General features: G+C 43.6%; 1 protein-coding gene across 1 annotated transcript; it reads left to right on the plus strand.

The window, feature by feature from the left end:
- The first annotated feature begins 89 nt into the window (after nucleotides 1-89).
- On the plus strand, nucleotides 90-27818 carry ZRSR2 (zinc finger CCCH-type, RNA binding motif and serine/arginine rich 2). The gene is made up of 11 exons (XM_059158598.1): nucleotides 90-661; nucleotides 1081-1160; nucleotides 4901-4979; nucleotides 9542-9650; nucleotides 9850-9936; nucleotides 13042-13080; nucleotides 13687-13805; nucleotides 18881-19094; nucleotides 23694-23749; nucleotides 24515-24624; nucleotides 26880-27818. The coding sequence occupies exons 1-11, from the start codon at nucleotides 621-623 to the stop codon at nucleotides 27338-27340; spliced, it is 1395 nt and encodes a 464-aa protein (XP_059014581.1). The 5' UTR covers nucleotides 90-620; the 3' UTR covers nucleotides 27341-27818.
- The last annotated feature ends 35 nt before the right edge of the window (nucleotides 27819-27853 follow it).

The following is a 27853-nucleotide window of genomic DNA, read 5'->3' on the forward strand; positions in this document are numbered from 1 at the left end:
TTGAGTAAACTACGTTGTCTGTACTATATTATTTTCTCTATGTATTGGTCCTTTTCTGCCTCTAGGTTGCACATTCCTTGGGAGCAGAGGCTACTCGTTCGCAGCGCAGGTGTTAGTTTCCCTATAGCGGCGGTAGGTGTGAATGGAAACTGGCGGACTCTGGAGTTTGAGGGGCTCATAGGTGGAATCGCAGAAGGCGGAGCCTGGACCAGTCCGGCTGGGAAGCTAGGCGAGTGACCGCGTGCGGCCAGGGCTCGTGAGTGGATGAGAGGACAAGAGGGAGAGACAGAGAATTGTAACTTTTAACTTCCTGACCACAGGACAGACCACTGTGGTGTTGGGACAGGTAGTGATAAAGCAATAGCGAAGCTCTAGAAAGGAAGAATTCTTTTCAGGGAGGGGTAGGAATTTTCGGGAAGGAGCCATTTGTTTGTGCAGAGTTTTGGGAGACGAGCCGCCTACAGGAACCTCGCGTCTTCTCTCTCGGTTTCTCCCGGGAAGACGCGCGCTCCCCCTCGCCTCAGAGTCCCCGCGGCACCCGCGCCTGCGCGCGGCCGCGCCCTTCCTCTTAAGCCCGCCTCTTCCGGTCAACTCTTGGGGGGCGTGGCGGTCCTGGCAAAATGGCGGCGCCCGACAAGATGTTGTTTCCTGAGATACTAAGGTAAGCGGGGCTGTGGGAGATGAGGCGACGAGAGGAGGGGACGGAGCTGCCCGAGGCTGGACATGGAGGATGTGTAAGCAGGAAGGAAAGGGGAGCTGGACCAAGCACGCGAGCTACTGCTGCCGCTGGAGTCCTGCCCGAGGGTGCGACCCGGACTGTCACGGGCGTCTGTGGGTTCAGGGAGGTGAGGAGGGGAACAGGCGGCGGGCTGGAAAGGACCTGCCATCTGGTCGTGGAATGGCGAGGCGATAGTAAATGTGTGCTCCGTAATGAAGACCCGGGAAGCAAGATTTCACTCGCCGGCACCCGAGCGATTTCCTGTCACTGGGCGCGGCGCGGCGTGTGTGTGGGGGGGGCATTCAGGCAGCGCCGCCGGTGCGGTCCGTTGACGCGGGTGTGTGCCTGTTTCAATCTTCCAGCCACAAAAAGTACAGGGCCGCCCTGAAGAAGGCGAAACGAAAGAAACGACGGCAAGAACTGGCTCGATTGAGGGACTCAGGTAACCGACTCCTTAGCCTGTTTTCTGTGTATGAAATTGCTCTCTCCGCTCCCGTCTTAACTCGAAGCCCCAGTGCCAGAAGGAAGCCAAGTACTTACCTGCTGAGAGTTACGGCGTCTGCTGCCTCCCGAGTAAAGCTATGTTAGACCTACTTCAGAAACGATATTAACGTACCAAAGAGGGGGAGAAAGGTCATGGTGAATCAAGCACTGATTATGTGTAAGTATTTATGAAGTATCTGATATTACAGGTGCAGGCCTCATGAATTACAGCAGCTAGCACAGCCCTTGCACATAGTGAGTATTGAGCGAATGTTTTCCTTTGTAAAAGCAGCAGGACCTGAGGGGTTTAGACATTTTGCAGATTTTTCTCAAACGTGAGTAACAAGAGACCCTTTGTTGACTCGGATTATTATTAATGCCACTGAAGTATATACATAAGCATAAAAGCAGATATAAAACTCTTATTTGACTAGGAAACGACATATGTACAAGATTATAAAACCACGTGAAATTACACACCCAGTAAAATTCAAATCTACATTAATGTGATGTTGGGGATGGTGTGGGACAAGCTTTGAGCGTGCTTATGGTACTGATTGGAGTTGGGAGTGCCACTGCTGTTGCCCTGTGCTTATTTACCAGTTGTTGTTTTTTCCTATTAAAATACTGGCTGTGATGTCATTTTTACTGGCTTTGGTGTCATTTGTCCTTCATATGGCAGAATCTAACAAATATCTATTAAATCCGCTTGTTTAATAGAATGAAGTTAGTAATAACTTACAAAATTATATATTAGTTATGAATGCAGATGGAAGCACTGAAATCACACAGCAGTTGCGTTATAATCTTTGCCATCCAGGTTATCCAGGCAGATCTTCACATACTTTTTTTTTTTTCCCTTTGACATATAATTGACACATTAGTTATAGGTATACATTGTAATAATTTGATACTTAAATACGTTGCAAAAATGTATCTAGACGATTCCTATAGTCCACAGGCAAGGGCCTCAAGTAACCAATGTTCTCTAGCCTTGTGAAACATAACTGTAGACATTGTATTTGCCCTTGGAATTGTGCAGTACTTATTTTTAGTAGCGGTTCTTGGAATATTCAGAAGGGGAGAAGCAGGGTGTTTACCTGCGGCCTGTGTTAGCGTCTCTCTTTTATTCATAACTAGACCACTAAAGGCAGGACATAATATCCGGGATAAAAGAGAAAAACAGGGTAGGTTGGAGTTATTGATGCCCTTGGTTTCTGTGTCCACCCCCTCCCGCAATGAGCTCAGCTACCTTTGTTTACTTAACCAGTATTCTTTAATAAAACTTTTTTTTTTTAACTACTTAATCTTTTTTCCCTTTCTTAAATCCTAGAGCTGTTTTTATTGCATTGGATTCCCCCTCCCCACCACCCTTTGCTTCGCACAGTGCTTTCAGAGTGAGCCTTTGTGAAGAGGCAGGAAGATCATGTTCCTTGGCAGTTTAGTCAGCTGAAGGGTGCAGTCACTGGTTTGGTCAGGATTATATAGCTAATGGCAGATCCAAGGCGAAGCGTTTGTGTCTGGACTACTGCTCCTACTTTGGCCCACTCCAACTCCTAATTCTTAGTTGTGCTTCATGAATAGTGTGGCCTACCAAACACTGCTGTTCATTGTAGCACAGATTGAATGGGCAGACAGTACCCCGAAGGCTAGAATAGGGAGATAGTCTATAAGAATTGCTGTTAAGAGTGAGTTGGAAAGTGGGTGGTAGAAATTTCTGGAATATTGGCCTCTCATTTATAGGTAGCCTCTTCAGCATCCAGCTCTATTCGAAATAGCCTGAAATGAGCTGCCTTGTCAGAAGTTAAGGTGGCATTCAGAATCAAAAGCAAGTTGTGTGATTCCAGTTTATACAGTTACATGTATGATACAATTAGGTATAGCATACTTACATGTGTCCTTGCATATGTTTGACTGTATGTGTATCGAGCAAATGCTACACCTGGTACTGTTAGTGATCACTTCTGAGGAGTGTGAGCTTGTTTTGGGGAGGACAGAGGGGTTGAATGAGTCAGGCAACAGATATTTTTGAGTATCAGCTGTGCTAGACTGTGCCTAGTCTATAGGCATACCTCTCTAAGTCAGTCAGGCATAGCTTCTGGGCCAGGGTGTCTGAAGCCCCTTTCGGAACATTAGCTCATTTAATAATCTGAATAATTAGATTTTATTCTGTGTGAGCTAGAATTTACCCCAATTTTTTTTCTTTCTTTCTTTTTTTAACCTATTTTAATTTCAGGTACTAAAATAATAGAATTTACTTAAGAAAACCAAATTGTAATTATCTAGGACTGGGTGTGCCTTTGATTAGACCTATACTCAACATATGTGATAGATAGAAAATCTTTTTCCTTTAAGCCTGAGATCTTCTGTTATATTTCCTTAGGATCACTTCAGTTTTCGTCCTTCCCCCCTCCCAAATTTAAATTCTGATTAAGAATTTATATATATGTATCATTATTATATAATAAGTTGTTATATTAAAAATATTTTCCCATATTCTTTTTTTTTTTCAAGATTTTATTTATTTATTGGACAGAGAGAGATCACAAGTAGGCAGAGAGAGAGAGAGAGGGAAGCAGGCTCCCAGCTGAGACAAGAGCCTGATGCAAGACTTAATCCCAGGACCCTGAGATCATGACCTGAGCCAAAGGCAGAGGCTTAACCCACTGAGCCCCCCAGGCGCCCCTCCCATATTCTTAGTTTGAAAATGTTCCAGTGTACAGAAGGTTGAAAAAATGGTATGATAAATATCCATGAACACGTCATCTAGATTTGCCAGTGTTAACATTTTAACATTTTGCCTCTCCCTATATAGATACATACATATGTACATTTTTTTTCTGAATTTATTGCATGTCAGTTGCAGATACCATGATCTCTCACCACTAAATACTTCAGCCTCCATCTCCTTAGAATGAAGTGCATAATATCAGACTTGCAGCCAAGTAAAGGAATAGTAATTCAATGGTGTGTGATATGCAGGCCATACTTGAACTTTCCCAAACCAAGACTGATGACGCTGAAAAGTTCAAGCCAGTTGTCTGGTGGAATGCCCTGCATTCTCGATTAGCCTGTCTCCTGATTAGCTTCAGGTTATGCCTATTATGGCAGATCCTACAAAGCTGATGCTGTATACCTCTCACTGCCCACATCAGGGGGCTGTAATGTCAGGTTGTTCCCCTCTTAGTATTGCCAGGAGTGGTCAAAGTGTTGCCAGTCTGATGGCTCCATTGTAAAGGAAGTTTCCCTTTTGTAATTAGTACTCTGTGAGCTGATGTTTTGAGATGGTGTAAGTATCTTCTTCCCAACAAGCTTTCAACCAGTGTTTTTAGCATTTAAAAAAAAATCCGTTCTTAAAGTGGGTTGCAAAAAGGACTTTTCTACTTAAGTCTTTCTGCATTTTTTAGTTGCCATTCTTCTGTAAAGATGAATGTTCCTTTTCATACCCCACCACTTTTTTGAGTATCACTGTGGAACCATAAATTAATACTTTAAATTGAATGTGTTACCTACCATTATTGTTCATTTTGGGTTTCAAAATTTTTTCAAATTTGGTCGGTTGGATCCCTTATTAGAAGGTTTTAAAAACAGATTGGTACCATATTTGTAATGGTTAGATTTTATCTTTTTTCCCCCTGAATCATTGATCAAGGTTTTACAATATTTGGATCATTTAATAAAACATTTAAATTTCCTTAGGACTCTCACAGAAGGAGGAGGAGGATGCTTTTATTGAAGAACAACACCTAGAAGAAGAGAAGCTGTTGGAGATAGAAAGGTCAGCAGTGATCGGAGAACTTCCTCATGAATCCAGTTGTTTTATTTGAGTATTATAAGTCTTGGGGCACCTGGGTGGCTCAGTTGGTTGGGCTTCTGACTCCTGATCTCAGCTCAGGTCTTGATCTCAGGATCTCCACACCCAGTGTGGCACCTACTTAAAAAAAGGTGGGGGGCACCTGGGTGGCTCAGTTGTTAAGCGTCTGCTTTGGACTCAGGTCATGATCCCACCATCCTGGGATCGAGTCCCAGAAGCAGGGAGTCTGCTTCTTCCTCTCCAGCTCCCCCATGCTTGTGTTCCCTCTCTCCCTATCTCTCCTTGTCATAAATTAAAAAAAATATATTTTGAAGAAAAAGGAAAGAAAGAAATTTTTAAAAATATTATAAGTTTCTACAAACTAGTACAGGTCTTCTTTATAACACCTGTACAAAACAGGTCTTATAAAATAACCCTGGATAAAATATTTAAATCTCCACCTAACAGACTAAAATTAGATGTTCTAATTTTTCTTAAATGGGAGTATTTTTCACTATTTTTGCTAATTTGAAAATGTTTTTGGAAAAAAAAATTGAAATAAGTATAAAGAGTGAAAGGGCTTCGGTGAATTCAGCAAACCCAAAGATAGCCGCTGTTAAAAATGTAAGAGTGTAGATGTACTGTATGTGTTTATGTCTATAATGGGATGTTATTTATGCATTTTTAATGGCTTTATTTTTGCTTAATGTATAGGACCTGTATTTCAGTGTTGGTTCAGATACCTAATTCAACCATTTCAGTGGCAACACAGTGTCCATGGTATGGTTGTAGCATAATTTATTCTTGATCTGTAATCTGTAGTTCTCTACTGATGGACATTTGGGTTATTTACTATTAAATAGCATTCACTTTCTATTTCCTATTATTTACTACTTATACTCAGATTCTTTTTAAAAAAGATTTATTTATTTATTTGACATATAGAGATCACAAGTAGACAGAGAGGCAGGTGGAGGGGAGGGGAAGCAGGCCCCCTGCTGAGCAGAGAGTCCCATGCTCGACTCAATCCCAGGACTCCGAGATCATGACCTAAGCCAAAGGCAGAGGCTTTAACCCACAGAGCCACCCAGGCACCCCTATACTCAGATATTTTTACAGTTCTATAAAAAGTTGCCATGGGTATCCATGCTTATATATCCTTGGTAATTGTCCTATTATTTCCTCAGGATAATGCCTAGAAATGCAATTGTTGGGAAAACGATAAGTAATGTAAAATGTTGATGGTTGGGTAAAGAGGGCACGTCCAGTTTGCAGCCCATCTAGCAGTGAATCAAGGTGCCTGTATCCCCATACCTTCTTCACTCACACCAGGCGCATCAAGTTTTAAAGTTCCTGTAGTGAAAAGTTGCAGTTCATTGTTTCAAATGTGTATTTCCTAGTTAGTAAGTTTGTATATATATATATATATTTTTTTCTTTTTTAAAGATTTTATTTATTTATTTGACAGACAGAGATCACAAGTAGGCAGAGAGGCAGGCAGAGAGTGAGGGGGGAAGCAGCCTCCCCACTAAGCAGAGAGCCCGATGTGGGGCTCGATCCCAGGATGCTGGGATCATGACCTGAGCCGAAGGCAGAGGCTTTAACCCACTGAGCCACCCAGGCGCCCCAAGTTTGTATATACTTTTTAATATATTTCATTACCTATTTTAGATCGCTTAAGTCTTCTACATTCCTCTTTTGGGAAACATTTTTTTAAGTTTGTTGGGTAAGCAAGGTTATTACTGATTGAGGATGTTTGTCCTTTATCTGTCATATGTGTGATGTATGTTTTTCTCATTTGTCATCAGTCCTACCTAACTTGGCTTATGACATTACTTACCATAATTTGATTTTCACGTCATCGACTTTCATCATTATATCTGACCATGGTCTGGACTATAAAAGGCCTCTTCCATCCCAAGATGATGAAAGTCTTCTATTTCTCTTGCTTAGTATTTTTCAGGGGGTAGTTTTTTGTTGTTGTTGTTGTTGTTGTTTTTTGCCAAATGGTTCACAGTAATGTGAATGTGCTTCATGCTACTCAACCGTACACTTAAAAATGATTAAAATCCTAAATTTTTATGTATATTTTGCCACAATAAAAAAATATTTTTAAAAAGGAGTAAGAAAATTTTATAGGTGATCTCTAGCTATTTAGTGGCATGTTTAGTAGGGAATGTTGCTGCTTTGGATGTAATTCACACTCCTATTCTCCACTTAAGCATGTAAATAGGTGCAATCAGCAAAATGCCAAAAGAAAATGTAGTAGTGATTGAGAACATGGAGTCGATTGAGCCAGAACAACCTTGAGTCCTGGCCCTGCCGCCTTCTAGCTGTGCTCAAGTTGCTTCTCTCTCTAAGCTTCAGTTTCCTTGCCTTAAGTATGGAGATAAAATGGAAATAGAATCAATCCTAGTACCTACCTCATGGAATTGGGGAGATGAAATGAGGTGGCAAGTATATGCACTTAACATAGTGTTAGGAGATAGGAGACGCTGAGACGCAGTAATATCTCTCTGGTTGTTAGAGATTTCTGTTATGATGAAGATGCCATACATGGTATGAAATAGGGGTCATTTGTTCTCTTTTCCCATTTAATTTGAGGTGCTTCTTTTAAATCAGGTAACCAGATCTTTGTGTTCCTTTGATCTTTGTTCCTGTACCAGTTGCAAGGTAGTGTGTTGCCGAAAAGCAGGAGAATTAATTCTGTGGAAACACTGTATGGCTTGATGTACTGCCTGAAAGCACCTGCAGAGTATCAGAGACTAGCACAGGCAGACGTTGAAGTGGTGAGAACAGATTGGAGTGCCGGCCTGTTGGGGAAAGAAGCTGAGCTCCGTTCTGATTCATGCTGGGCGATTGGCACCTTTACAAGGGAGAGGGCGGGAGGAGTGTAGGGGTGCAGAGGAATGGGAGGGGGAGGATGTGTGAAGGGCTGGTCAGGGTAAATGTGGCCAGCTGGCAGTTAGGCAAGTTAGGATGCCAGCCTTTCGCAGACACTGGGACACAGGGGCCCTCTCCTTCTTAAAGATGACATTTCCAAGAAATGGCTCTCAGGTCCTTGAGAGAGACCAAATCACAATTATAAGCCATTTTTAGTAAATCCTGTAAGAAAGCAAAGGCAGGGGCCTGTGGTCCTGTGTTGGCTAGAGCAGAGTCCATTTCCCCAGCAGCTTTGAGCTTTGTCTGGCAGGCATTTTAGTGGCGTGGGAGAGGAGGGGCTGGGGTCAGCCGGAGGGCACGGCCCGACACTGCTGGAAGCCGTGCTAGACACTCCTCGGGTCCTCCCAGTGCCCGGGTCTGACCAAGCTGTGTGTGTGGAGGTCTCCAGTTTTGCTTCTCAACAGTATATCAAGTTACCCAAGTTGCAGCTCTGTCGGCATTGACTCTTTTCGAGGTCTTAGATTTATATGTGCTTTGGTTTGGTTTATGTATAATTAGTGTTCTTCAAAAGACTCCAAAAAGTCAGAGTTCTACACACTGAAACATCTGTACATAACCCACAACCTGCACGGGACCATTGACCGATGCGATGTGCCCGCCTCCACCATGGTGAAGAGATGGGATCCTGAAATCCGTCGCTGGAAGTGAAATCTCTTTTCCCATAGGGTGTTGGAAGTTGTGAATCGGTTCCCCAGACTACAACTAAAACCTTATGTAACGCCTAATGTTGCTGAAGTAATACAAAACTGTTTCTCATATTTCACTTCCCTTTTACAAATTCAGTGGGAAAATGCAATCAAAGTTCTAAACACCCAATTGGCTTTTGAACTTTTGAAATGTAACTCATCAGGGGGCACCGGGGTGGCTCAGTTGGTTAAGCGTCTGCATTTGGCTCCCAGGGTCCTGGGATCAAGCCCCACGCTGGGCTCTTAAAAAAAAAAAAAAGAAAAGAAATGGAGCCCATCTTTCAGCTAGAAATTTCAGTATTGGATGTCTGAGACACTTGCCATTTTAAGGTAGCATTACCCTGTAATTGGTCATTTTTAAAAATAAACTAGACAGCTGCTAATTTATTTGTATAACTCCTTGTCACAAAACCTGTAGCTTCCTTTATTGTAAAACCTGCTCAGATAGAGTTCTGTTTCCCTTTTTTGAGCAGTTTATGTGCTTGGGACAAGCCATGGCAGACTCTTAACTGCCTGCAGGAGCAGTGCAAAGACAGAGTACCGCGGTCTCCCAGGTGCTGCTGTAAAATGCATAGAAGGGGAAGGGTAGGACCTTCTGAACGTGAAAAGCTAGATGGGGCCTTGAGATTTGTTGGGATCTTTATTGACGCCTAAACATCCTGATGGTCAGCCTAAAGGGCAAGTTGTAGTGCCCTTGTTCCTGTGTGAAAGATGTCACGGACAGAAAGTGTAGAAGTAGGGATTTTCAGCTGTTACCCTCTAGGAAGAGATCCTCTTACCCTCCACTGAACTGCTTTCTCGAAAATACCTTTCGTGATAGCTTGATCATTCTCAAATATGTCATTTTGCTATCATTGTGTGTATGTAATTGTAAATTAGTGTTCGTTTCTCTTATTTGATTACATCATTACATTATAGGCAAAAATTACATGAGGCGTGGTTGCTTCGGGAGCAGAAAGCACAAGAAGAATTCAGAAGAAGGAAGGAAAAGGAAGAGGCAGCTAGAAAGCGGCAAGAAGAACAAGAGGTACGATATTAGTCTGATGGCTGGCTAATTAGTTAACCCCAAATAACTCCCAGTAAGAGTTATAGGTCTTGAACTTAAAGTGGGTAGTACGCATTTTACCAGTGGCAAAGTTTTTCATTTCTCTGCCCCATATGTTAAATGTTTTCAAGAAGTAAGTGACAAGAATTACCGTTTCTTCTCTTTCTTTTTTCTGGTAAAGAGAAAGTTAAAGGAAGAATGGGAAGAGCAGCAAAGAAGAGAGAGAGAAGAGGAGGAACAGAAGCTACAGGAGAAGAGAGAACGAGAGGTGATTCCTGTCACAGGAGGGTAAACGCACTGCGTATCCTCTTGGTGCACAGATACGGTGTGGGATGGGGCTAAAGAATGAGCTGGAGGCATATCAGCCTTTGGGCTTCATTTTCCGGTCTAGGAAGAGTCCTGTTTTTAGTACAGATACACGCTCGAGTTCCCTTATCTCTTCTCTGGGTCTGTGCAGTGGCAGATACCTTAAATTAAGTTTTGCCTTTAACTACCCTTCTGCCCCTTTATACCAGGCATTGGCCAACTTGCTCTGTAAAGGCCAGAGAGTAAAAATTCGGGGCTTTATGGTGTGTATGGTCTCTGTCGCAAGCACCCAGCTCTGTTGGTGTGGCATGAAAACAGCCTTAGGTAATATGTAAATGAATGGTTGTGGCTGTGTTCCAGTAAAACTTGGTTGTTTTATTTTGAAAAACAGGCAGCTGGCCCCTGCTTTCCGCTTTGTCCCAGCCTAGGGCAAATGTTGTTTTTGCTCTAGCTCTTTACATTCACACCAAACCATTTTTCTGAGCTTCTTTTCTATAAGGGTTGGCCCATTTAGAGAATACTTTGTGTGGTATCCTCACTGAGTTAATAAGACATTTAACTGCTTATAACATGTCAGCAAGAATGAATGGACTGAAAAAAATCAGGAACTCCAATACTGAGGAGTTAGGAAATATTTTTTATTGCTAAATCGTGACTGCCTTTCCTACTTGGCTATAAAGGCCATTGTAGCTAACATGTAGTTCCTCATTAAAAAAAGAGTCTATAAGGTATGTGTATGTATCTTTCAGTGTCTTTTAAAGATTGCTTTGGTTTATTTTGCTGCTATTCCTTAACACAGTGTATTTATTTCCAAGATCCCACAGCTCATCATTCCTTGACTGAGTCCTCAGGATGTATCTTTTCTATCATATTCCCAAGTTTGAATAGCATCAAAGTGGGTAGTTAAAAATGCATTTGTTTATATCCTAGTCATGATAGGGTAGGAGCAGCCTCCACAAATTTTTGTATTTTGTGTCTCAGGTCATCAGTGAATTCCAATGCAATTATTTTTTAAAGATTTATTTATTCATTTTAGAGAGAGAGCACGCGTGAGAGAGAGTACGTGAGCAGGGGAAGGGGTAGAGGGAGAGGATCCTCAAGTAGCCTGCCTGCTGAGCCCGGAGCCTGACGCAGGGCTCGATCCCACGCCCGATGAGATCGTGATGTGAGCCGGAACCGAGAGCCGGGCGCTCACCCGACTGAGCCACCCAGGCACCTCTTCAGTGCACATTTTTAACCCCCTCATTTGAATGTTGCCTTACGGATGAGGCGAGACCACGCTAGCTTTTTAGGGGACAGGGAAGTTGTTGGGAACTTGTCATTGTTTATAGAGCAGTCGATTCCCATTTTGACAGTAGAATGTTCTCAACTGAGGTCTTTCTGACATTAGGAAAAAGCCAAGGCTGCTTTTAAAAAAGTTAAGGCTTTTGTTTCAAAGGAAGTCAGGTGAGATATTCCGGAGGCAGGTGAAATGAGGAAGGTTGTAAGCATGTATAAAGGGGCATGCAGTCCGTGTTTCTGCTGTCTCTAGATACTTCTCTAGTAGAGGGAGATAGAGCAGTGAAAAACACAGGCCCTGCTCTCCTTGAGTTTTTTAGATGGGGGAGCCAGATGATAAGTAACCAAAAAAATAATTTTACGTGCTGTGAGGTGATGTTAAGTGCTATAAAGAAATAAACAGCCATGCGGTAGTGATCAGGGTAGGGATGTACTTCTTTAGATTGCCTGGTCAGGGAGGACTTGTCAAGGGGCCAGTGTTTGAGCTGATACCTGAGTGCAAAGATCCTGGGGAGAAGGAGTCCAGGCAGAGGAAAGAGGCCTGAACCATGGAGCTGGAAAGATGTCGGGGTGCCTGAATCTTGGAGGCCAAAGGAGAGAACGGTGGGGGCAAGGAAGGGGGTCAGGAAGGTAGACAGGGTCAGATCATGCAGGACCTCCTGGACTGGAAGGAGGAGTTTGGGTTTTGTGTTACGTGCCACGGGAAGCCATTGCAGCGTTTCGAAGCACCGTGTGACTTCATTTAATTTGTATCTCTACCTTTACCAGATCCTTCTAACTTTTATATAAAGACGGGGGAGGGTAGAGAGCAGGGAGCCTGCACTAAGGATACAGGAGTGAAAATAGAATGACCAGTTAGAAGGCCACTGTCGCAGATAGGACATGATGGTAGTTTGGACAAGGGCGGAGCTTCGTAAGGATAAGTACACAGAGGCAGGGTGTGTGGAGGGAGAGGCAGTGGGGCTCTCTGGCTTGTAGACTGAGTGGACGGGGAGGGAAGGAAAAGGAGAGGAGTTCCAGTTCTGCTTCTAGGTTGTTAGTCCAAACCACTGGGCGCGTGGATGGGGGGCGTTCGGGTGGGTGGGGGTGAAGAACCAGAGTTGCCCTGCGAGCATGTGGAGTTAGCCCGGTCCCCCGTGTGACTGGGTAGCATCCTCAAGCAGCTAGACAGAGGAGTCTTTTATGTAATGCTTTAAGGGGCGAGGGAATAATTTAAGACTTGTTTAAATGACAAGTCAAGAATAATTGTTTAAATGATTGTCAAGAATAATTTAAAGACTTGTTTAAATGACAGTGAGCTCAGAATGTACTGGTATATTGCAAGACTTCTTTGTCTTAGCGAAAAGTTGGAGATTTTCTCATCAACCTGAATTACTATGTTCATGTCATAATTTAAGATCTGTTAAGTGTTGATGACGTTTGATCTGAGCATTGCATTATGTAATAATTCACTGATGCTATATCACTCATCTGGAAAGCTAGAATGTGGTATATATGATCAAATACGCTCAATATTACTGTTACTCAAACTATTATAAGACTGTGTTTTGCAGTGGGAGCTAATAAATGTCCTGCTTGAATAAACATTCTCAGCTATATGTCCTTTGAAAGCTTTTCAGAAGATCTGTGCTGTAGAAAGCAAATTAGAACCTAAAGCCTTTGGCGGGTGTGATTTCTGTTTTTGTTTTCTCTTATGAATTATTACGCATGAGCTTCTTAACCAGAGAAACCAGACGTGACTTTCCTGACTTGCAGGTTTTCATTAGTCCTATGTTTGCACCATTTGTAGGAAGCTGTGCAGAAGATGCTGGAGCAGGCTGAAAATGAGGTATTTTCAAACCTTTCATTCAGAATTTGAGACCAGTGAACATTTCTTTAAAAACTGTTCCTCTAGTAGAATGTTAATTTTGTGGTAAGCTGTTTAGGTCGCATCTGAATATCAGAATCACTTCGCAGCTCTGTGATTTTTACAGCAGCAACAGCAGCAAGTGGTTTTTGATGAACAAAAGCAAATGGTATCAAGTCCCCCGCTGTGGACTCTACTTCTTTCTAGTCCTTAAAGTGTGTGCGAGCGACACCACGCACTGTTGGCCCGAAATAAATGGTAGAACTTGCTACAGAGTGCCTTGGGTCTTAGGCGTGGTTCCCTGACAAGTCCTTTGACCCCATTCAGAATGGATGGGCAGCAGGGAGACCTCGGTGACTGCTCCCAGAAGCCACGGTGATGCCTGGTTCTGGGCAATGACTGGGAGCCAAGAAAGACACTGTACATGTCTCTGGATGATTGTGAAGTCTCGATTACCTGTTATGACCTAAATGTGTATATTCTTAAGTTACCATATATTTTTTGACCAAAATATTTGAATGCATTTTAAACATCAAGTTTATCATGGATTTTTATACCACCAATAAAAGTCATGGTTATTTTCAACAGTTGGAAAATGGTGCCACATGGCAAAACCCAGAGCCACCCATGGACTTAAGGATAATGGAGAAAGATCGAGCTAATTGTCCATTCTACAGTAAAACAGGAGCGTGCAGATTTGGAGATAGGTAACTCATTTTGTTTTATCATGTCAGAATTCAGTGAATCAGAATGTCAAGGTTGTTTAGTTCTCTCTTTGGGAGCACCGTGGGCTTGAGCTTGAAAGGTTCCCAGTCAGGTGTCGCCTGCATCCTTGCTGCTTCTCCAGTTGCATTGCCCTTCTGGTACCAATTCCCTGGGCCAGCTCAGCCTGGTTCTCTTTTAGAGCTTCCTTTGCATTCCTTCCACAGCTTCATGAAGACCTTGTGCTTTTCGTTTTCTTCCTGTGCTTGCATGAGTCCACGTGGGACGACTTGGATGGGGGAAAGAACGTATTTCAAGAGACTAGAGCAGCTTGGCTTATTTTGTCTCTCTCTCTCTCTCTCTCTCTTTATTTATTTATTTATTTATGTGCTTACTGACTGACTTCTTTTTGAGTGGCCAACACTGTGCGCAAAAGAGGCTTTGAGAAGTTGGCGCGCCCAATACCCAAGGGGTATCTGTGAAAGCCAGGACCCGAGTGAGTGAGGAAAAGTATTCTAATTCCCCATTCTCAGTCTGTTCTGACTCAGGAGCAGAGCCAGGGTGCAGAAGCAGACTTGGGCACCTTTCCTTTTGGGCAAGTTCCTTAAGCTTTCTGAGCCTTAGTTTCCTCATCTGTAAAATGGGGATGACCAGCAGTCTCTCCCTTCGATGGAGGTGGTGAGGCTGCACGGAGTGGATGCAAGGCAAGCACAGACCCTGTGGCAGGCACATGGCACACCCTGGCCTGAGTGGTCACTGGTATATTTTCATTTTGTTATGGTTGCCCTTATTCTTTGAGACACTTCTGTTGTCTACCTCTTTTGACTCAGTGGTTTAAGACTTTATTTATTTCTTTGCCAGAGAGAGAGAGAGAGAACACAAGCAGGGGGAGAAGCAGGCAGAGGGAGAAGCAGACTCCCCGCTGACCGGGGAGCCTGATGTGGGACTCGATCCCAGGACTCTGGGATCATGACCTGAGTCGAAGGCAGACGCTTAACCAACTGAGCCACCCAGGCGTCCCAAGCCTCAGCGTTTTTGAAACCAAGACGTTCATGTAGAGAACTAAGTGCCGATGTCTTCATTCATTAAGCAAATATTTAAATACTTGATAATATGCCAAGCATTGGTGATGTTTATCATTTGGCTTATTTATGAATGAACAACTCAAAGGAGAAAAATAATTCATAATGGTGAATGAATCTATGTAAGATGAAATATAATGATTAAGCATTCTGCAGAAGAGATCTAATCATTTCTTAAGGTCCTGTTAATCCCAAAAGGGATACGAATAGGCAAATTCATATGTATTTAATGAGAAAACTATATGTTGTCACTCATGTTATTTTATTCATAAAATTATCCAAGCCATGAGTTTCATGTCCTTCTTTGAAAATACAAACTTTCTCTCTCTTCCTCTTTTCTTAAGTTAAGCCCTTGTGCCTTTTAATTTTTTTTTTTTTTTTTTTTTTAAGAGCAGGGGTTCTCAACCCAGGTACACGTTAGAATCCTCTAGGAAGCTTTTAAAAATTTATGTCCTACCAGAGGTTGAGTAAATCTCTGAGGCCTGAGCAGCCTTACTTTTGAAATGTCCTCAGGTGTTCGCACACACCCTAGGACTGAGAGCTACTAATGTGGGATGTGCAGCTCCTCTTACGGCTGATAGCTGGTATTGTATAAGGCCTGTGAGAGGATCTGTAGGATATGGTCAGTAGTGAAAGCCTCCTGAGGAACTAGGAACTAAGGAAAGGAGAAGAGATTTTATTCCCTTTTGCCTTTAGAAATATCTTCTGAACATATGCTTGGTTTCACCAAGAAATAGTAATAATGGATGTTAAACACCCCCCACCAAAGAAAACTTGGGAGGTACCTGTGAAAGCCAGTTGAGACTCGATATAAATTCACATTTTTGTGAGTAGCTGAACCCGATGGCCTTTAAGGTTTTCTGGCTACAGGATTCCTTGTTTATGCTGTATCTCTAACGTTTCCTTGTATTTTAAGACTGTGGTCATCTGATTCTAAGTTCTCCTTTTGATGGCCACAGGTGAGAGAAGGAGAGAAGTCCTGCATGGGCGGTGCTAGTGTGCGGGAAGGAGCATGGGCTGCCAGGCTCTCCCACACGCCCCTGAGAGTCATTCCAAGGAAACAGTGGCAGTGAGCAGATTGGTTTGTGAACATTTTTTCGTATTTCATAGGCATATGAAATTTCACGATCACAGCTATCAAAGTATGAGAGCAATTTGGGTATTTTCATCATTCAAGTGATGAATTATGAAATAAAATGCTATGAAATGAGCAGTTACAAAATCGAGCACCATCGGTGGAGACAATGAAGCCGCTCCCCTTTTCCAGAGCCACAGTGACTTGCTTCAGAATCACACAGCTGTTCTTGCCTGTTCAGGCTTGTCACTTCAGACACTTCCATCCCCCCAGCATTACTTTGGTGGTTCTGGTTTTGTAATTAGTCCCAGGTTCAATTCTAGAACCTTTCTGGAGTTGATACTGCTTGGAGTCACAGCTTGGAAGGGAGTTCCGTGGTGATGGTGTTTTTTCCCCTCCTGAAAACATAATCGCTGATGAAAGGTAAAGCTTACTTTTCAGAGTAGTTATTCATAACTCCCTGGTTTCCAGAAGTGATTGAAAGAGGGCTTATAATGTACTGCCCCAAGTGTAATGAAAGAAATGGAAAGGAAGAGAGAGGGCGTTCCTCTGAGTGTGCAGTGCACTTGGCTCTGGATTTTAACACAGCCCAGGCAGAGATTTAGTTCTTGCCAAAAAGAATGCATGGTACCTCACGATTCTAAATGTTTGTCCCGTGGAATACTGCGTAAAGACACTGAGGAAGGAGGTGGACGGTAACTTTGATAGATGTTTTATGAACAGCTGCTTACATAATTTTCCTGAAAATGTTTCTTAACAGAGACCTTCAGTAAACGATAAGCAGCTCCATTTCAGCATGTACCTTGAAATCTGTGAAGGACAAAGGTAGTGAGTGCTCCCTCCAGAAGAGAAAAAGAGGTCTAGTCAGTTAGCTCCACCGGAGGGGCCATCTGGAGACCACATGTTTCATTGGCTGACCTTGGGCTAGGGTAACTTATTACTGTGTGGTTTCATGGCCATCTTACTTGATTCTAGTATCTGCATCGTACGTAAATAGCATAGTCTAAACCAGGGGTTCCCAAACATGGCTGACCTTCAGGATCAAGTGGGGAGTTTCTCTGAAAATAGGGTTTCCCCACCCTGAGGTCTTAACAGATGGTCTGGAACAGAACCTGAGAAATCTCAGTTCTTTCCAGGTGATTCTGGGACTCACACAGGTTTGGCATCACACCTTTCGATTGCCTCCCCAAATGTCTCTTGTCTTAGGTGACTTCTCAGTAGGAGCTATAGGGCTAGCCCTGATGAGATGCAGATTGTATGGACTGTCTCCAGGCCAAGTGGGGCTTTTCCCTAAACAGAGATTCGGGCTCAGTTCCAAAACTCCGAGGCTCGCTTGACACCCTAGGAAGTAGAGCCAGGTTCATTCAGATGTAGTAATCCCATGAGCAGAATTTTAGCCCCCATAAACTGGTTCCTTGTTTAAAATCTGTGTATGTTTCTCCGTGTAAGATGCTGACTCACTGTTGACACTCGAAGTCAGCTTGAACTTTCCCTCTTTGTGCCATGGGCAGCTGTGCTTGGGAAGGTGGAGCTCATCACGAGGTCTCTGCTGAATCATCTAGGAGGGTCCTTTGGAGAACAGAACATTTCCTATGACCGGACACTGCATCTTTGAGCCAGGCACGGTGTGCGGGGAGGGGGGGCCCTCCCTGCTGTCACATGGTACACAGATGTGTATCCTAGACATGGAAAGTGAGGAGGAGGGAAACATTTCGGCATTTTGAGGCAATTGATTTTTCTAACACTCATCTTGTTCTTTAACTTTTTTTCTTCCTCCGTTCTGGGGATTGTTTTTTTTTCCTAAAAATTTTGTCTTAACCAGTTTTTTTTTTTTTTAACTGATGATTTGGAACCTTGAAGTATGTTTTTCCCCCCTCATTTTTGGAGAGGGAACTGAATAAAGTAGACTCACATAAGACTTGAATGACTCAGGTACATTTCGGCATTTTGAGGCAATTGATTTTTCTAACACTCATCTTGTTCTTTAACTTTTTTTCTTCCTCCGTTCTGGGGATTGTTTTTTTTCCTAAAAATTTTGTCTTAACCAGTTTTTTTTTTTAAAACTGATGATTTGGAACCTTGAAGTATGTTTTTCCCCCCTCATTTTTGGAGAGGGAACTGAATAAAGTAGACTCACATAAGACTCGAATGACTCAGGTACAACCTGGCTCAGTTCAAACTACGAAAAGAAAATCGTTCATAATGGTTCGCCACCTGATGACACGAGAATTCTCTGCGTCCTGTCGCAGATGGTGAACGGGCACTAGACTGGAGGTTAACCCCCATCTCTGGGCCCTCTCTTACCAGCCGCGTGCCTTGGGTAAGAGTGCTTCTCTAGGCCTCAGCTTCCCTTTGCAAAGTGGAGAAAATACTAGCCCCAACTGTCCTAACGGGTTGCTAGGATCAGAGGAAGAAGTAGAAAAATGTCACGAGCACCGTGAAATGACACGTATACATATGTGCAATTGAACTAGTCCGTTAGCTCAAAACTCTTACATTACCCTCATCTCTAAGCACTGAGTTAGAAGAAGATGGTATAGAGCCAGGATTGTATTGTTCTCACCTTCCTCCTGAGTCCCACGTACAGTGTCGGCCTGTCACCACAGTATGCCATGTCAGCGGACCTTTCTCCTGTGCTTTTACATGTGTGAGGCTTTGTGAACTTCATCCAAAGGCAGCTGAATGGCATACAGATGTGGAAATAATTCCCAACTTCACATCTTAAGGAGAGCAAATATATATATATATATATATATCGGTCAGTCTTAGAGCAGTTCAAGTGTTGTGGTCGACGCCTGGATGGCGTTTATTATCTTGCAGTTAAGCAAGTTCTTGGAGTCTCTATCTCCAATTTAAAGAAGGCTTTTGATGTGTAATTTCTAACTCTTGGAGTGCTGCATTTAAGTTCTCCTTTCATGTGCAGGTGTTCACGTAAACACAATTTCCCATCCTCGAGCCCCACCCTCCTTATTAAAAGCATGTTCACAACATTTGGGATGGAGCAGTGCAGAAGGGATGACTATGACCCGGATGCCAGCCTCGAGTACAGTGAAGAGGAAACCTACCAGCAGTTCCTGGACTTCTATGATGACGTGCTTCCCGAGTTCAAGAACGTGGGGAAGGTGATCCAGTTCAAGGTGGGTGTGCACGATGCACATGAAGAAGGGGACTGCTTCACTTCCCACCAGAGTGCCCTAGAGGATGCGAGCACTAGGGCGCAGGCTGTCTGCCTGGGCGGGGCGTGTGCGATGGCGCGGGGCCTGGTCCAAAGTTGGGCACCCAGGTGCTCAGTAGATGTGACTCCCTTCGCACCGGCCCTCACTGCCGGTACGGCAGCAGGACTGCATGAGATCCGAGCCGCGTAAGGTCCTGCAGATAGCCGTGCCAGCGTTCAGTTAGAGGCTGCCCGTGACGCCGAAGGCAGCCCCTCCCTTCCTTTGTGGTGGGTCGCACCTAGAGCCACGGTGTGCTCGCCCTGCCCAGCTCTCCACTCACTGAGTTTGCTGCGTGATGTGGATGGCGCCCGCTTGCACCTTCCATTGAGGCACTTACTCTTCTGGAGCTGTCCGAGAACAGAAACCTTGATTCCTTTTTCTGACAGTGTGTTTACGCCTTCAGTACTCTCAGCACTGAACATAGTGTTCCCCAGATCGTGGCTTCTGATGCAGCATACCCGGTGAAAAAGAGCCACCGAGAGTACACGGTTACTGGAAAAGGTTCCTCAAGGCAAGAATAAAGGCAGATGTACTTACCAGTGGCTGCTCGTGGGACCCCGGGGGTTGAAGCCTAGCATACTGAGGCCTCCCACTTACTGACTTGATAAGGTCCAGACAGCAGTGATTTTGGTTTGTTAGAGTAGTGGGAATGTCCCATAATTTGAAAGGGAAAAAAGAATAAAATCACGAGGTTTTTTCCCTCTGCAAGTTGGCAGTGACAGGGCAAAGCGGGAATAGCGAGGAACAGTGGCTGCTAAGCCCCCAGCAGCAGTCGTGAAAAGCAGAACTATACTTCCGTCCACTAAGCTCACAATTTTTATTTTATTGTTTTAAAGATTTTATTTACTTATTTGAAAGAGAGAGAGAGAGAGAACAGGAGCAGGAGGAGTTGGGGTAGGGCCATAGGGAGAGGGAGAAGCAGACTCCCCGCCGAGCAGGGAGCAGGACACGGGGCTCGATCCCAGGACTCCAGGATCAGGACCTGGGCTCAAGGCTGATGCTTAACCAGCTGAGCCATGCAGGAGCCCCTGAGTTCAAAATCTAAAAAAAGGAAAAAATCTTTTAAAATTTCTCTTTCCCTTTTACCTCTTGCTTCTGTTGCACGCACCTTCCGGTCTTCACGCCACTTCTCAGTGTAAGCAGCAAATACTAGTATGGCGGGGCCAGCCGGGCGGTCCTTATGGTTTGACTAGCTCTGTGCTCCCGAGTGGGTCATTTTACCTCTTCCCGAAAGGGAGGGAATTGGACCCCATCAGTGGTTTCCCTCATGGGGTCCCTACGTTGTACTGCTTCTGTGACGTCAGCGATGGAGCTGCTTTAGAACTTCCACCTGGTTAGTGGAAATCATTGCTTAGAACAGGCTGCACCTGCTAGCCACGGTGTGGTTTGGTCCCCCCTCCCCACTTCCGTTTAGAATTTTATCAGCAAAGCTCGTGCTAATCACATTAGCATTTACAAATGGAAAGTTGTTCGGTAGATTTTTAGTAGGAAAAGTTCCAAAACATTGAATTCATGTTGGAAAATTAATAGGTCCTTGGGAACCACTGGATTGAATGATCTCTAAGGTCACTGGTGTAACTGACGTGGCCTCCCAAGGCCTTTTAAGACTTCAAGGGTGGTGTTATAAACTGTCATTAGTCTTCCTTCTAAGGATGGTGTTATAAACGATCATTACAAATTGTGCCTCTTTTGAGGTACTCTAACAAAAATACTATAGAACAAATTTGTAACATTGTAGATTCATTTTGAAAATAAAAGCTAAGCATTTCTATCAATATTTGAGGACCTTCTTATACCACTGAATAAAAACAAATCAGATTTGTCCTTTTAAAAAAAAATTCCAGTATGGTTAACATCTAGTGTTAGTTTCAGGTGTACAACATAGTGATTCCCGAATTCTTTTTTTTTTTTTTTTTTAAGATTTTATTTATTTATTTGTCAGAAATCGAGCAAGCGCGAGTGAGCACAGGCAGACAGAGTGGAAGGCAGAGTCAGAGGGAGAAGCAGGCTCCCTGCGGAGCAAGGAGCCCGATGCGGGACTCGATCCCAGGACGCTGGGACCATGACCTGAGCCGAAGGCAGCTGCTCAACCAACTGAGCCACCCAGGCGTCCCCCGAATTCTTGATATAACTCAGGGCTCATCAAGGAAAGTGTACGCTTAATCCCCTTCATCTATTTCACCTGTTCCCCCCACCGTCCCATTTGTTCTCTAGTTCAGAGTCTATTTTCAGTTTCTCTTTTTTCCCCTTGTTTTCTCAAATTCCACAGATGAGTGAAATCACTGTACTTGTCTTTCTCTGACTTATTTTGCTTAGCATTATACAGTCTAGTTCCATCCAGGTTGCATATGGCAGGATTTCATTCTTTTTCATGGCTGAGAGTAGTAGTCCATTGGATATATATGCCACACCTTTTTTACCCATTCATCTATTGATGGGCACTGGGACGATTTCCATAATTTGGCTGTTCTTAATGATGCTGCTATACACATAGGGGTGCATGTATCTTTTTGAATTAGTGTTATCGTAGTCCTTGAGTAAATACCCAGTAGTGCGATTAGTGGGTCATACGGTAATTCTATTTTTTAACTTTTTGCAGAAATTCCCTAGTGTTTTCCACAGCGGCTGCATCAGTTTGCATTCCCACTAACAGTGCACGAGGGTTCCTTTTTCTCCACATCCTTGCCAACACTGCTGGTTTCTTATCTTCTCGATTTTAGCCTTCCTGATGGGTGTGAGGTGGCATCTCCTTGTCGCTTTGATTTGCATTTCCCTGATGATAAGGGGTGTTGAGCTGCTTTTCCTGTGTTGGGCATCTTGATATCTTCTTTGGAAAAATGTTCATGTCTTCTGCCCATTTTTAATAGGATTATTTGTTTTTTGGGTGTTGAGTTGTAGAAGTTCTTTCTATGTTTCAGATATTAACCCTTTATCAAATATGTCATTTGCAAATATCTTCTCCCCTGCCGTAGGTTGCCTTTATTAGTTTGGTTGGTTGTCACCTTTGCTGTGCAGAAGCTTTTTAGTTTGATGCAGTCCCAGTAGTTTAGTTGTGCTTTTGTTTCCCTGGCTTCAGGAGGCCTATCTAGGGAAAAATGTTGCTAGGGCCAGCCTCAGAGAAATCACTGTGCTCTCTTCTAGGATTTTTATGGTTTCAGGTCTCACATGTAGGTCCTTAATCCACTTCGAGTTTATTTTTGTGTATGGTGTAGTGAAGTGGTCCAGTTTCATTCTTCTGCATGTAGCTGGCCATTTTTCTCAGCACCATTTATAAAAGCCAAAATACCAAGACTTTTACTCATTGCGTATTTTTTCTCCTTTGTCATAGATTAATTGACCATATAATCATGGGTTTCCTTCTAAGCTTTCTGTTCTGTTCCATTGATCTGTTTGTCCAGATTTATCATTTTTGAAGGCAGATGTTCAATCTAACTAGTAGTAAGAACAGTGCATATGAAATGAGATTATTCACACGTACCAGGTAAAAAAAATTATAAATTCTGTTAATACCAGGAGTGGATGAGGAAATACCAATTAGTAAAATCACTTCAGAGAGCAGTTTGTGAATACCTAGTGAAGTTGAAAGCACGTATAACCTATAAATCGCCCTGATACTCCTGGTTATGCATACTAGAAAATTCCTTTTCCCCACAGAGACATGTCCAGGAATGCGGCCTGCAGTGCTGTTTGTTGATGAAAAATTGGAAGCATCCTGGATAGTCATCATTAGAGGAGTAGATAAATAAATTTGATAATTTGATATATCCAATGTACAGTTAAAATGAGTCCTTATGTTTCTGTGAAGATACTGTGCAAAAAGAATGTAAAATATACATTATTTGTGTAAAAATTTTAAATGTATGAAGCAGTACTTTACATTATCAGTACATATATACAAGTTGCTTTGCATGTGTATACATAAATATACCTGTGTATTCATAAGAGACACGTCTATGCATAGTATGCATAGGATTTGATGGTGTGTGTGTGACATATGTGTGTCTGCCTGTGTACACACGGATATGAGTGTTGGTGTCTGTGCACACAGGTGCATGTGTATCCGTCTGTGTGTTTGCCTTTGGAACGTGAAGGATACGCCAGCCTCAGGATGGTTCGTGGTCATCCCTGTGATGGGGAAGGAGCATAGGCGGAAGGCTTGCAACGGGGTCTTCAGTGTTTTGTGTACTTAACCGTTCTTCGTCAAAAATGGAAAGCGTGGGTCTTGAACCTGGGGGCTGGACATGTTGTTGATTTTTGCTCTCTGTATTTTTACATATGTGTGAAGCATTTCATGTCTGTGAAAAACGAATCTGGATCAGCAGGGATCAGATAGTTGGGGCCTCTATCGCTGCTGCGTGCGGAAGCCCTGCATAGACCGGGGAGGGGTATTTGGAATCTTCAAATGAGAACTGCTTTTGGTAGTGCCACCCTGGACAAAGTGTATTATGATGACTGGAGGGTTTCTTTTCCTTTCTTTTTTTCTTTTTTTTTTTCATGATCAAATTCTTCATTGCTCTTTAGGTCAGCTGCAACTTGGAACCTCATCTGAGGGGCAATGTGTATGTTCAGTATCAATCGTAAGTATCCTGAACATAAACATCTTACCATTTTGTCTCGGGTAGTGTTGTAATTATGTTGCTGTCCAGGTTTCCCCCACTAAATAGATAGCTTTCATGTGCATGGTATTTTAAAAAATATAAATATTAAGGGCTAATATAGACATACATAGAGAAGGGACTTGAAAATGCATTTGTATTTCATTTGTTGTGTACTTACATAGTTTTGAATCTTTTACGATGGTTATTTTTTTACTTACATAGTTTTAATAATTAAAATACACACCGAAAAGGGGTAACAGAACAGGATACATTGAACGAGCCAGAAACGGAAGCCCCGGGCCATCTCGGCATGCATTCAGCCCTCTAAGACAGCAGTTGGTGTAGCGTTTCTGCTTGTCCTGCTGTTTATCTGGGCCATGCTGTGGCTAATGGGTTAAATTAACCATTGTAATAAGGAAAAAGAGCAGTCCTAGCTAAGAAAGGAGTGGCTCTGACAGTGGAAAGACACTTGTGCATTTTTAATGGTCCAGTCTTGGTTTAAGCAGCTTTGACTCAAGCTGATTTCCATGGATCAGGACCTCAGGGAGGGTTAGGAAAAAGCGTTCCTGAATAAATTGTGAGCTTTCAGGAGCTTGAATGCTCTCATGAGGACTCCCTAGTACTAAAGCAGGGAACCTATGGTAAACTAATAAAAAGGTTAGTTAACAATAGGGGTCATCTCCATAATAGACAGTTGCTGTAAAAGGTATCCTTTAATTTGTGGGTTGGTTGGTTTTTTTAAAGGGAAGAAGAATGCCAAGCAGCCCTTTCCCTGTTTAACGGACGATGGTATGCAGGACGGCAGCTTCAGTGCGAATTCTGCCCAGTGACCCGATGGAAAATGGCAATTTGTGGTAAAATACAACATGATGATTTTACCCCAGTGCTTCCACTGTTGTGTAAAGGGACATTCTTAAGAGAAAAAACTTGTTGTTGTTTTTTTTTAAAGTTCAGTGAGGGGCTTGAACTCACGACCCTGAGATCAAGACCTGAGCTGAGCTTAAGAGTCAGATGCTCAACCTACTGAGCCACCCAGGCACCCCAAAAAACCATCTTTTAAAGGGGCGAAACATGGCTTTTGTCTCAGGAACTAGACGAGCAGAGATCGTTCTATAAAGTAGCTCACGTTTCTGTGGACCTTGTGGGTCACTGTCTGGATGAGGTGACAGAAGTTACAGTGTATCCGTGACAGAGTTGGGGCCGGAATTCCCATCTCCTCATCCTCAGTCCAGGGCTTCAAAACTTCGCCAAGCCCGAGGACCTGTGTCTTTGGGGAGCCTTTTTCCTTGTTGCAGCGTCGGAAGTGATCTCTCCTCATTGGACCCCCTCACTCAAGCTGAGTTTTTCCCCCCATCTTTATCCCTAATGAATTTTCTGTCATCCTTGCCGCCTAAAGTGCTTTAACAGTTCCTGCCTTGCTTGAAAGACATGCTTGCGTGCAGTGGAGATTGATTATGGCCGTAGGATCCGGTCAGGGCGCATTCAGTCAGACTGACTCATCGGACTGCGGCCGGCAAGTCAAGAAATGAGTCAGTCCTTGGCGTAGCCAGCCCTCTGGAAGGCCTCATTATTTTCGTATTTCTGTCTCATGGGCTTAGTCAAAAACTATTTATTGTCGATCGACTCTGGAAGCAAAGAGGTGGAACTGTCCGTGCCTTAGGGGGTGCACTTTTCTTCCCCTTTGCTTTTTTTTGGCTTTACACTTGCTGGCTTAAAGCCTCTAATTTAAAAAAAATCTCTAATTTACCAAGTGTTTATCTTTGGCAGCCTGGTCTTAATGAATGCTGTCACTCAAAAACTATTTATTGAAGGGGGAACAAAGGCTTTAGACTCCCTTGCTTTGGAAAGCAGAAGAGCCATTATGCCTGAAACGTGTAAGTTTGCGGGCTGGAAGAGATGGAACTGGGTTTTTTTTTTTTCCCTGAAGGTTTTTTTTTTTATTTTTGTCAGTTCCTGGGAATCCAATGGGTTTTCAGTGAGATACTTCTGAGTGTGACATTGGCTCCCCCGAAGCAGGAGACTAGTTTACTTTTTTTTTTTAAATAACAGCTTTGTTATTTTCCCTAGTAACTAATGATGTTGAACAATTTTCATGTGTCCTCATTACTGGCTATTTGTGTATCTTCTTTGGAGAGAGGTCTGTTTAGATAACTTTGCCCATTGTTAATTAGGTTGTCTTTTTATTATCGGGTTGTAAGAGTGTTTGACCCGTTCTGCGGACAAGCCTCTTGCAAATATGACTGGCAAATATTTTCCCCCATTCTGTGGGTTGTCTGTTCACTTTGATGATGTCCTGTGAAGTACGGAAGTTTATAATTTTGATGAAATCCATTTTATCTGTTTATATCCCTATGTTTTTTTGTTCGTACTTTTGGCGTCATGCAGATTTTACTTGTATGTCTTCCTCAAACAGTTGTACGGTTTCATGTCTTACATTTAAGACTCTGATCGATTTTGACCTTCCGTATATAACGTGTGATATGGAGAGATTTCACTTCTAACTGTTTTACATATTTGGGGAATTTACGGACTTTCAAAAAGTTAGCGTCAAGAGGATCTTGAAGTGGTTCAAATAGATTTCACCGTGGCAAGGATCTTCCATATTAAAAGCACTTGGCAAAGTTAAAAGCGTTAGGCCAATGTTGACCATCTTCTTAAAGTCTAAAGAGAATGCCAAGCCCTGCACCTCTCACAGGCTCCCTGTTGGCCAGCAGTCCGGCCCTGCCACCACCGTGCTCTCAGAGCACTGTGTCCCGGGGCTCCCAAGGGCCGGTTCTTCGGGATTAATTAGGGCTCGACACTGTCCATCAGTGGGATGGGGAAACGCCAACCCCCCCCCATGTGGTCACCGTGTGTTCTGTCGCCCTCCACCCCCTCATCCGGTCGGGGGACAGGATACCCGGCTTACTGAAAACCTCCAGTTTGTTACCATTCACAGTGCCGTTTGGTAGAGCTTTTCCTTTTGAAATTCTGGGAGCCAGAGCTGTGACGTCCATCCATATAGGCCGCAGGAGAAGATAGGTCAGGCGCGTCTGCCCATTGGCAGCGAACCCTCTGGAAAGGCTGGAGTCCTGGCGGTAAATGCTGTTTCCTCACTGTGCCGTTGCAGGTTTGTTTGAGATACAACAGTGCCCTCGAGGAAAACACTGCAACTTCCTGCACGTGTTCAGAAATCCCAACAATGAGTTTTGGGAAGCTAACCGAGACATCTACCTGTCTCCCGAGCAGACGGGCTCGTCCTTGGGTAAGGGCTCGGAGAGGAGAGAGAGGACGGGCCGCCACGAGGAGTACCATGGGAGGCCCAGGCGGAGACGAAGCCCTAGTCCGTCCCACTCCTACAAGAGAAATGGGGAAGCGGCGAGGAAAAGGAGAAGCGGTCACCGGGGGAGGAAGTCTCACAGACACATGTCCGGGAGCCGCGAGAGGCACAGTTCCCGAAGCAGAGGAAGGAAAAGGGACCGCAGCCGCGGCCGGGGCAGCCGGAGCCAGAGCTCCTCTAGGTCCAGGAGTCGCGGCAGGAGGAGGTCAGGCAGCAGAGACCGAACTCTCCAGAGCCCCAAATGCAAATAAACGTACTTTGTTCTTCACGGACTGCAGATCTTATTTATGATGACGGCTGCTTCCTACCTGCGTAGTCGTAGAGGGCTCTGAGCTCCATGGGTTAGCAAGCCAGCCAGAGCCTATTTAAAAATGCTTTTTATTCTCTAAAAATCAGTGTGTTTAGTGTAGAAACCTAGAAAGCCTAAAATGTACAGATAACATGGAAATCACCTGTAATCCTAGCCCCTAGTGAGAATGTTAACACGGAGCAGTGCTTAGGTCTTTTTCCTTCCTCTTCTGCGTCTGTACATGTGTTTTTCTTTTGAACACGGAGCTCATATATGGCTGCAGTTGAAAGTGCTTTTTTCCTCTCCGCCAAACCTATTTCATCAAGCTGCTTTTTCTCACTGCGCAGCGTGGACCTGTCCATTTATTCAACCATGTCCCTATTGTTGGATTTTAAATTATCTTTAATTTTGCACTATTAAAGAATCCAGTGCTACAAACAGTCCTGTTGTGGATTTCCTTAAATACTTTCACACA

This window comes from Mustela lutreola, chromosome X (genome assembly GCF_030435805.1).
Source record: "Mustela lutreola isolate mMusLut2 chromosome X, mMusLut2.pri, whole genome shotgun sequence".
In the NCBI taxonomy this organism is placed as follows: Eukaryota; Metazoa; Chordata; class Mammalia; order Carnivora; family Mustelidae; genus Mustela; species Mustela lutreola.